Genomic DNA, 11315 nt, shown 5'->3' on the forward strand with positions numbered 1-11315 from the left:
GGTGTCATTTCCTGGTTGCTAACAAATGCCATTGTAACACATAATCACTGATGTTCCGCTGTAACGGTGGTGGACTCATCAGAACAGAGTGGGCGAGCTGACCAATCAGAGCACAGTTGGCTCACAGGGAGGGGGGGGGGGGGCAGGAGCTCCAATAAGCCGTTTAGGACAGAGAGTGAATACACATACTATACAGAGATGCTGTATGAGAAACCAATGTGAGTTTGGAACATTGAACAATGTCAATCCATTCTAGTAGACCTCAACTATGGGATTATGATCAGTAGAAATGGCCATGACATGGGACCTTTAAACATGTTTTAAGACGCACCCATCAGCAGCCGTTAAAGGGACAGTTCAAGCTTAATAAAAAGAAATACAATAATATAATACAATTAATAACAATCTGGAGATTTGTTGCTTTTCTCTGTTTTATACACTAAAGTGAATTTGTTTTTTTCACACATTATAACCTAATATTTTTGTTTTTCATGTTTTTCTCCACAAATAATTTTCATTTATTTTCCCAACATTTAAAAAAAACATTTTGATATTTTTGACATATTTTCCTGACATTATCCAGAACATTCTCATACTTTTTGGATATGAAACATGTTTTAAGACGCAGTACAGTGTCAGAAAGTGTCTCTGATGTGAGATCTTTATTCTTATTAGTTCTTATGATAAATCCCTGGATCTTCAACCTGCAGCGACTCAGACGTCCTGACGCTCTCTTTTATTCCTCTTCAGTTTCAGCCGCCGGGCTTCAGAGTTAGCAGAAACTGGGAGTGTGGTGTGTGAGGAGAGGGGAGGTAAACCCTCCGATATTTCTGGAGGAAACACGGTGTCTGCACGACAGGAAGTGGCTGCCGACCTGTGAGGATCCACTTCCTGTTCCTCCGGCTGCAGGAGGCTCTCAGTGACGGAGGAGAAAGTCTGTTTGTCTCGTCCTGAAATAAACAAGTGTTTGCAGATCAGGAAACTAGACACTAGAGTTGGGAAAGTACTCAGATCCTCCACAGAAGTACAAGTAGAAATACTACACTAGAAAAACTCTAGATCTTGCCCAGTATCTGTGTCTGATATCTGGTCAAAACATGTCTCTCCTCCTGATATGAGACATGATAACTTCAGAAGTAACACTGCAGTGAGACACAGGCTCTGGTTTTTAGACAATGCTTCATCTTGTTGAGTCAAAACATCTCACTTTGAGTTGTATCTCAGATGAAACATATTCTTTTACGTATTTATTAGAAAGTCACCAACTAACATCAGAACACAGAAACCTTTGAGGATTATTCTGTAACACAACATTTCCTGATTCTGGTGAAATATAGTTCAAAATGAGTTCTCCTGCTGATATCAAGATGTGATTTATCTAAATATCCCTTCTTAGTTCTAGACATCTCACCAAGCTGATGTTCTCTTGTTCTATTGGCAGATCTTTGGACTCATTTCAAGTGGAAACAGCTGGTTTTCATTATTGTTTAACTTGATTTTGGAGCAGCATTTGTTCAGTGTGTGGTGGAAGTGCAATACCTGAGTAAAGCTCCTCTGTATATCAGATACCTCTCGTGTTTATTTATCTCTCATGCCTCCACGATGAACAAGATAAGATAAGATAAGAGGTACTTTATTGATCCTAAATTAGGAAATGTTTGCGTTGCAGCAGCATAAAAAACCAAACAAATAAACAAGGCATTGCACCTATATCAGCAGGAAACAAACAACGTGAGAGAGGCTGAGGCCGGGCCTGTTTGCTATTGTGTGACACGCTACCAAAGAGTACTTTCTGAGATAAAAAACTCTGTTGAAAAATAACGTAGTTTAATGAAAACTGGGATGATCAACTTATTTTCTTTGGTCATCGACATTGTTATCATAATCAAAGCAATCAGTAAACTTGCGAAGGTTACATTTGGATGGCATGAAGGCTTGGATGATAGCCTCACACACACACACACACACACACACACACACACACACACACACACACACACACACACACACACACACACACACCACCACACCACACACACTACACACACACACACACACACACACACACACACACACACACACACACACACACACACACACACACACACACACACACACACACACACACACACACACACAACACACACACACACACACACACACACACACACACACACACACACACACACACACACACACAGCCTGCCGTATCCATGTGACCCAAGCCAGCTAATCAATAGTGATCAAACAAATATCTTATATTAAAACAGAACGCATTACTACACACGCTTCATGGCTCCTACTACACCTAAGTAGAAATAAACAATCCTAGAATTGAAACATCTTCAAATAGAATTAAAACAGCTTTAAAAAGTATAAAATATACAGTAGACCGTGAAGATAAAAGTTCCATACACTCTGAGAATAAAACACGATTGAAGGTTTTCAGACACGATATAAAGCAGGTTATTATTTACAGTAAGAATGTAGGGAATGGAAACAAACAAACAAACAAACAAACCTTCTAACAACGTGGAAACATTTGTTGTTTACGAGCAAAAGGATAAACGAAGCAGGATTTTAGACCCTAGAATATAAATGATTTTATAATAATCTCTGAATCACATTAATTCCCCAACAGCTCTTTGTACTCTTATAACATTTTCTCACACACAAAGCACTTCTTTTGTAAATGTAATAATGTAACTTTGAAATACTCCAAACACCCTGTGGAGACCCTAAATCTACCCGACCCCTTTTTTACACTTCTGGTTAACTGCATTTCTTTGTCTTAATACTTGTAATCTGTTCAATGAAAGTGACGTTGAATATAAATGAAGACGTCCTGTGTTACTGAAATACAGAGGCTTGTTTTAGGTTTATTATACGGTAACATGCCGTTTAACAGAAGCACGTTGTCCATAAACTACATGTCCCACAATGCATCTCATTGTGGGACACTGAAGAGACTTGCAATTATTTGCCCTGGACTTCTGCTTTGAGACGTAGTTAATTATGAAGTTATGACCCTATTCAATAATAATCCAATGAAGAGGCAATCATGTAATATAATACATTATTTTGTATATATTATATATGTATAATTTTTATATAGTCTTAAAGTTACAACCGGCCCTTTGAGTGCAACCTTAATGCTTATGCTTCCCACGATGACATTGAGATGACCCCCCTCCTCTAAAGAGAGCAGCCGCAGAGCTCAGTGTTGCAAAAGAAAGCAGAATAAAGGAATAAAAGAAACAGAGAGAAGCAGGAAGCAGCGTCAGGTGAACATGGAGTCTTTATTCCTCTGTCAAACTGATCCTAAGTCTGCATTTTAAGTGCATTCACAAATATACAAAATGCCGCATTTTAAACAAGTATAATCACTATTTTTAAATTCAGTAAATATTTTAAAATCTGCAGCTTTCAGGCACATGATAAAATATTGTTTTCATTTCACTGGACTAAATAAAATATACAGAGAGGTACAGGAGACTCTTTGAATAGAACTCATCCAACTCAAACACAGCGGGAAACCCAGAAGGTTTGATCACTATTTAAAATCTAATCTCTTCATTCGAGAGAAACACCGCACACATCACTGCAGAGAAACGTCTCTCCATAACCCCAGAGACGCTATTAGAGCTGACTCTCTTGTAAAGTTATTTTTTCATCTGAAAGTCTCTGGAAGCACATGATGTGAAGTGGAGCTTCTGCAGGACTCTTGAAGAAACAACTCACTATCAATTAAGCAATTCATCCAGTGGTTCCCATAATGGGTGTAAAACAGGAAAATAGTGTTTTGATTTGGTTGCATTTAATTAATTTCTATGTAGTGTCTCTACTTTAAAGAGTCCTCTCCTGATGATGTTCAGGTGTATATCAGTATGTAGTGTCTCTACTTTAAAGAGTCCTCTCCTGCTGATGTTCAGGTGTATATCAGTATGTAGTGTCTCTACTTTAAAGAGTCCTCTCCTGCTGATGTTCAGGTGTATATCAGTATGTAGTGTCTCTACTTTAAAGAGTCCTCTCCTGCTGATGTTCAGGCAGTGGCGAGCCGTCAGGGCCCTCTAGGCCCTCTGTGAGGGCCTAAGATATTCCAAAAATAATATTTAAAAACATTAAAAAAAATAATATTTTTTTTAAATATATATTTTTTTAATATTATTTTTGTTATATTTTTCATTAGTTTTACCGAAAAAAAACTTGATTTAATAAAATAACATTTCCAAAGAAATAAATCCTTTGAATCTGCCTGTTCGGTCTCTGTTTGAATGTGAAGGGTTACATGAAAGAAGGTCTGGCCCTCTCTACGATTCACAGAGGGCCCGCTATAGCAACTGAACGAGAGAGTAATGTCAAATGACAGTACAATTGACCAATCATATCTTCACTCTAAATGGGTGGGTTTTATTATCGCGGACTAGATGACAAGTTCCGCCCGCTGTGAAACTTTTCTTGTTTCCATAGCAACAACAACTTCCTGTCAACAGCATGAACTCGCCTTCAAAATAAAAGCATGCCAAATTACACTTAAGACATACAACGGCAACGAAAGTAAGAAACACAATGCAATATCATTTTCAATGTCAAAGAACACAACTTGGGTTCACAGGTGTTGTTTTGTGTGGTAGAGGGTCGCTGTCATTGATGCGTTTTTGCCACCCTGGGCCGTTGTTTTGATATTCCGCTGAAGTATACGCTGTGACTAATAACTATTTTTTTTTCTTTTTTCGAGGGAAGGGTGGGGGGTCAGAGGCCCTAGGTATAAAGCTCACGGCTCGCCACTGTGTTCAGGTGTATATCAGTATGCAGTGTCTCTACTTTAAAGAGTCCTCTCCTGCTGATGTTCAGGTGTATATCAGTATGTAGTGTCTCTACTTTTAAATGAGTCCTCTCCTGCTGATGTTCAGGTGTATATCAGTATGTAGTGTCTCTACTTTAAAGAGTCCTCTCCTATTGATGTTTCAGGTGTATATCAGTATGTAGTGTCTCTACTTTAAAGAGTCCTCTCCTGCTGATGTTCAGGTGTATATCAGTATGTAGTGTCCTCTACTTTAACAGAGTCCTCTCCTGCTGATGTCAGGTGTATATCAGTAGGTAGTGTCTCTACTTTAAAGAGTCCTCTCCTGCTGATGTTCAGGTGTATATTCAGTATGTTAGTGTCTCTTTCTTTAAGAGTCCTCTCATGCTGATGTTCAGGTGTATATCAGTATGTAGTGTCTCTACTTTAAAGAGTCCTCTCCTGCTGATGTTCAGGTGTATATCAGTATGTAGTGTCTCTACTTTAAAGAGTCCTCTCTCAGAGCCCTTTTAGAGACAAGAACAGATTCAAAGATGGAGGAACTTGAAGAAGAAGAAGAAGCACCAGCAGATAATGTGACGACAGCAGAGTTTCCAGAGGAGCAGAAACTGAAATATTGGAGCGTGAAGAAGAAGAGCTGGTGACCATCGATGAAGAGGAAGAAGAGGAAGATCAGGGGGGGCTCGAGATCTCGTTACCGTTCTCCAGAATCTCCTTCACATTCTCCAGGTTCTCGATAACGTTCTCCAGGTTCTCGTTGCTCTCGTAGCATCCTGAGTCTCGAGGAGAATCTCCAGTTATTCCTCGACGCTGAATCAGTTTCTCCTGAACGACCTGACGCTCTGGATCGCTGCTTCCTGTAATACAAAACACAACCACCAGGGGGAGAGCGTCACATTGAGGAAACATCACATATGTTGATTTAAAGAGAGTCGGATAAAGCGGGCCGGCTCTGTTGTGTTAACTAGGTCTGCGGACAGAATACATAAATAAATATAATAACGATATTTGATTTGTAGCTGACAGCTCTTCTCAATTCAAGGACCACAAGGAGGTAAAGAACATGTGTTTTCTGTGTTTTGGATGTGTTACCCTCGTCCTCCTGCAGCAGCTCCACGGCGGTCAGCAGGACAGCTCGATGCTGAGCGTCTCTGATGTTCAGCTCGTCCAGGTCTTCCTCCTCCAGCAGCTGGAAGGTGTCCAGGTCCTCGTATCCGTTAAACAGGAAGGTGGGGAGGTGCTCCTGGAGAGAGGAGGGCACTTTATACGGACACTACTTCAACACTTTATACGGGCACTACTTCAACACTTTATACGGGCACTACTTCAACACTTTATACGGGCACTACTTCAACACTTTATACAGGCACTACTTCAACACTTTATACGGGCACTACTTCAACACTTTATACAGACACTACTTCAACACTTTATACGGGCACTACTTCAACACTTTATACAGACACTACTTCAACACTTTATACAGGCACTACTTCAACACTTTATACGGACACTACTTCAACACTTTATACAGACACTACTTCAACACTTTATACGGACACTACTTCAACACTTTATACGGACACTACTTCAACACTTTATACGGGCACTACTTCAACACTTTATACAGACACTACTTCAACACTTTATACAGGCACTCCTTCAACACTTTATACACACTACTTCAAAACTTTATACAGACACTACTTCAACACTTTATACACACTACTTCAAAACTTTATACAGGCACTACTTCAACACTTTATACGGGCACTACTTCAACACTTTATACGGGCACTACTTCAAAACTTTATACAGACACTACTTCAAAACTGATCAAAATAAAGACTGACGTAAATAAAACCTTCAGATAAAGTTATTTACTTTTATTAACCTTCATAAGGATTCTTCGATATTTTAATTAGCTCTTTATCTTGAGGTTGATAATGACTTTATGTATTCATAATAATGTGTTTACTGTGAGGTTGATAACGTTTTTTTATATTAAGTAAGCTCTTTACTTTGTGTTCATAAGGAGTCTTTAATATTTAAGTTCTTACTGTGAGGTTGATGCGCTGCAGCAGCTCCTCCACAGACGTGGGTTTCGGCTGCCGAGGCCTCCTCCTCCGTCGGGTTTTCTTCGGCTTCACCTCCTCGTTCAGAACGTCTACGTAGATAAACTTAAAGGTGCCGACCTTCCCGTTCAGCATTCCCATCCATGTTCCCATCGGAGGCTTATTGATCACCTCGATCACATCCCCACTCTGAGGAAGAGAGACGGAGGTTAATCAATAAACAGCCAAGAAAAAAGATGTTAAAAAATATACACCTGAACATCAGCAGGAGAGGACTCTTTAAAGTAGAGACACTACATACTGATATACACCTGAACATCAGCAGGAGAGGACTCTTTAAAGTAGAGACACTACATACTGATATACACCTGAACATCAGCAGGAGAGGACTCTTTAAAGTAGATACACTACATACTGATATACACCTGAACATCAGCAGGAGAGGACTCTTTAAAGTAGAGACACTACATACTGATATACACCTGAACATCAGCAGGAGAGGACTCTTAAAGTAGAGACACTACATACTGATATACACCTGAACATCAGCAGGAGAGGACTCTTTTAAAGTAGAGACACTACATACTGATATAACCTGAACATCAGCAAGGAGAGGACTCTTTAAAGTAGAGACACTACATACTGATATACACCCTGAACATCAGCAGGAGAGGACTCTTTAAAGTAGAGACAACTACATACTGATATTACACCTGAACATCAGCAGGAGAGGACTCTTTAAAGTAGAGAAATTAATACTTTTTTGATTAAATAACTTTTTAATTTTGTATTTTCCCTGTTTCGTGGTGTTGTACCTTGAGTTTGAGGGAGTCAGAGTCGTATGGACTGGGTGTGAGTCGGTTGTGAACGACTGCTCTCCCAACAGAAAGGTCCTCTGTAGGGCAGCTCCTCCTCCTCAGACCTCACTCTCTCTCTGGAGCTCACTCTCTCTCTGGAGCTCACTCTCTCTCCGGAGCTCACTCTCTCTCTGGAGCTCACTCTCTCTCCGGAGCTCACTCTCTCTCCGGAGCTCACTCTCTCTCCGGAGCTGCCCGACGACGTGGTGCCTGATGAGTCCGTGGTGCCTGATGAGTCCGTGGTGCCTGATGAGTCCGTGGTGCCCACCGTCTGCCCGCCTGACCACAGAAAGATGGACACTCATTAAACACAACAATACAAAAACACCAGATTTTTTCAGAAATCTGTCAATATTTCAGAATGTTTGACTTTTTTTCTCAGAATTTTTCCAAATGTTGACATTTAAGAATTTGACTTTCAAGAGTTTTTTACTTTCTTCAGAATTTTTACTTTTCTCTCGGGATTTTTACTATTTAAGACTTGACTTTTTTTTCTCCGAATTTTTACTTATTTGTGGTGCTCGACGACACCCTTGGTGCCCACCGTCTGCCCGGCCTGACCACAGAACAGGGACACTTATTAAACACAACAATACACAAACACCAGCATTGTTCTTTTCTCTCTTTGACTTTTCAGAATGTTCCCCTCCCTGCTGCTCTGAGGTCAGTTTATAATAAACACAGAGAGGATAAACAACGTACTGATGGAGCTCTGTCCGCTCAGAGAGCTCCTCAGACTCTCCACAGACCCCCCCCGGCTTCAGAGACGCTTTCTCCAGAGAGTCCGTCTGCAGAGAGGAGGTGTCGGGGGGGCTCAGCCTCTCCGGGCTCGACTTCAACACAGGAGAGGAAACACATTATTACCATAATCAGAGGTGGGAAGTAGTGGAGTACAAATACTTTGTTACTGTACTTCAGTACATTTTTCAGAGGGACCCAATGAAAACGTTGTCATGTTGCCGTTGTTCAGCATGGAAACATTCATAGCTAACAATGACATTATTGTTCTATTAATATAAAGGGAGCTCAGGTACTCTTTAAAACAGCTGCTAGTTATGGGTACTTTTTACTGAAGTACATTCAAAGCCCTCTTTACTTTGACTTGAGTTAAGAAGTTTAGTCAGTACTTCTACTTTTACCAGAGTATTTTAAACACCAGTGTCTGTACTTCTACTTGAGTAAAGGACGTGTGTACTTCTACTTGAGTAAAGGACGTGTGTACTTCTACTTGAGTAAAGGATGTGTGTACTTCTACTTGAGTAAAGGACGTGTGTACTTCTGCCCTCTCTGCTCATAATTCATCCTCATCACCACAAAGTAGTCCCCCTCTCCCCTCACCTGTTCAGACAGAGAGCCGTGGTATCTCTTGGAGATGTGTTTCCTCATCGTTTCTCTCACTGACTTCACCTTTTTACCCAGAGAAATACGAGACGTGGGGGGAGACTTCACGAGACCTCGGACTCCATCTCCGTCTTTGTTCTGGTTCACAGACACACGAAGGGAAGCAGAAATAAATACACTGTTCATGGAGATTCAGTGGATGAAACTGAATGAAGAAAGTGGGAGGAGCTTACGGTGTTTTCAGAGACGACCCCCTGCAGGGAGCGGCTGCTCAGATCAAAACCTCCGAAACTACAAGCTCTCTGTGGAGACACAAGAAACAGAGAACCATCAGCAGGAACATAGTGACATTCACCATGGAACATGCACGCTCCTATTGGCTGGCTCTTCCGCACATTGTACGTGATAAGGGGTTAGGGGGCGGGACATCTCTAAGCGGTCGACCAATCACAACAGAGCCGACCAGCATACTTTTTTTTTGTGACAACTTCTCCACTTTAATTGGTCTTTTAATCATTATTTAATATTTTATTTTAATGTATTTATTCTTATGGTCTTCATTTTTTTTCATTGAGAAGGGAACACACACACACACACACACACACACACACACACACACACACAACACAACACACACACACACACACACACACACACACACACACACCACACACACACACACACACACACACACACACACACACACACACACACACACACACACACCACACACACACACACACACACACACACACACACGCGTGATGATTTCTGTGACGATGATAACTCACCCCTGTGAGGCTGAGGACCCTCTGTCTGATCTCCCCCTCCGTCACAGAGCGAGCGATCCTTTGCTCTTCCGCCTCCTGAGGACACAGGAAGAGTTTCACTAACAGAGCTCAATATATACAGTTATTACTCAACTCAACAAAGTCATGTAGAGTTTATTGTGACTTCATCTTGCTTTTTTGTATTTTTCTGACCCTCTCTAGTCTCTAGTGACGTTGCACGATGTTTCGCACCTTACATTCGAGCTAAATATAATTTCCTGCAAAAATGTCTCTTTTCCTCGAGATCTGCTATGTCTTATATTGAAGTGAATATCTGTGGACATTCAAACACATCACCGGGGACCAGAGGTTGCGCTAGACTTTTTCGCTGCCCGTCGATCCCGTCAGGATCGCAACATTTCCGTCAAAATCCATTATTACCCGTCGGCCTGTACACAACTGTGCCGGGGGGGGGGGGGGGGAGCACGCTCGTGAACTTGTCAACGGGGGGTGACGCTCGCTCATGACGGTTAGCGCCGTGTTAACGCGACCTCTGCCGGGGACACTGGGACGCACATTTTTCAGTTTGTTCTAAGAATTTTGAGTTCTTTCTCAGAATTTTGACTATTTTCAGAATGTTAACCTTACTCCGAATTTTGGAATTCAGTTTTGACGTTTTTTTTCAAGTTTTTTGACTTTTTTCTCACAATTTTGACTTTTCAGAATGTTTACCTTATTCAGAATTTTGAGTTTGTTCTCCTCCTGATGCATGGGGTTTCCCCCCCTCTTGATGCACAGGGTTTCCCCCCTCCTGATGCACGGGGTTTCCCCCCTCCTGATGCACGGGGTTTCCCCCCTCCTGATGCATGGTGTTTCCTTCCTCATGATGCAGCAGCTGATCCTGCAGGGTCGAACACAGCGAATCCAGGGGGGAGGAGCCTCCCGTGGGGGGGAGGAGTCTCCTACACGGGGGAGGGGCCTCTACACGGGGGAGGAGCCTCCTGCAGGGGGGGGGACCCTCCATCATCAGGAGATCTCTTGAGGAAGAGGAGAAACAGGATGAAGGGTTGGTGTCAAAAATTAGCTTTAATTAGCTTCACATGAAACTATATATAAATCCAATTATGATGTGTACGGTAAAGAGGGGTTCAAGTTATTACATTTTTATTTTATTATTTATTTAATTATTTACAATTGGGTTTTTATGTATTTTACTTATTCACATTTTTTCATTTATTTTTTTGTTATTTACATTTGTGTTTCTATTTATTTAATTATTTACATTTTTACTTATTTATTTATTATCATTTTTATTTATTTAATTTAAATAGTTTGCACTTTTATTTCATTTTAATTGTAATGTGTATCATGTAGAGTATATCACCTTCTCTCCTCTAGTCCTCTCTCCTGATATATAGTGTATTTATATTAACTCTACAGTATATATAGTGTTATTTATATTAACTCT

At 40.9% G+C, this 11315-nt stretch overlaps 1 protein-coding gene across 3 annotated transcripts; it reads right to left on the reverse strand.

The window, feature by feature from the left end:
• Positions 1-498: 498 nt before the first annotated feature.
• Positions 499-10871, reverse strand: LOC117497106 (SAM and SH3 domain-containing protein 1-like). Of its 3 annotated transcripts, XM_034148996.1 has the most exons (8): positions 10580-10871; positions 9869-9943; positions 9311-9379; positions 9075-9215; positions 8439-8569; positions 8001-8015; positions 7695-7964; positions 6879-7068 (listed from the first exon to the last, which is right to left on the reverse strand). In XM_034148996.1, the coding sequence occupies exons 1-7, from the start codon at positions 10730-10732 to the stop codon at positions 7796-7798; spliced, it is 753 nt and encodes a 250-aa protein (XP_034004887.1). In that variant the 5' UTR covers positions 10733-10871; the 3' UTR covers positions 6879-7068; positions 7695-7795. The 3 variants fall into 3 exon arrangements, with proteins under 3 accessions (XP_034004888.1, XP_034004887.1, XP_034004885.1); XM_034148994.1 differs by having other exon boundaries at positions 7695-8015; XM_034148997.1 differs by lacking the exons at positions 8001-8015; positions 8439-8569; positions 9075-9215; ... (1 more) ...; positions 9869-9943; positions 10580-10871 and adding exons at positions 499-950; positions 5503-5661; positions 5897-6047 and having other exon boundaries at positions 6865-7068; positions 7695-7943.
• Between the last annotated feature and the right edge of the window lie 444 nt (positions 10872-11315).

This window comes from Trematomus bernacchii, unplaced genomic scaffold (genome assembly GCF_902827165.1).
Source record: "Trematomus bernacchii unplaced genomic scaffold, fTreBer1.1, whole genome shotgun sequence".
NCBI classification, from domain to species: Eukaryota; Metazoa; Chordata; class Actinopteri; order Perciformes; family Nototheniidae; genus Trematomus; species Trematomus bernacchii.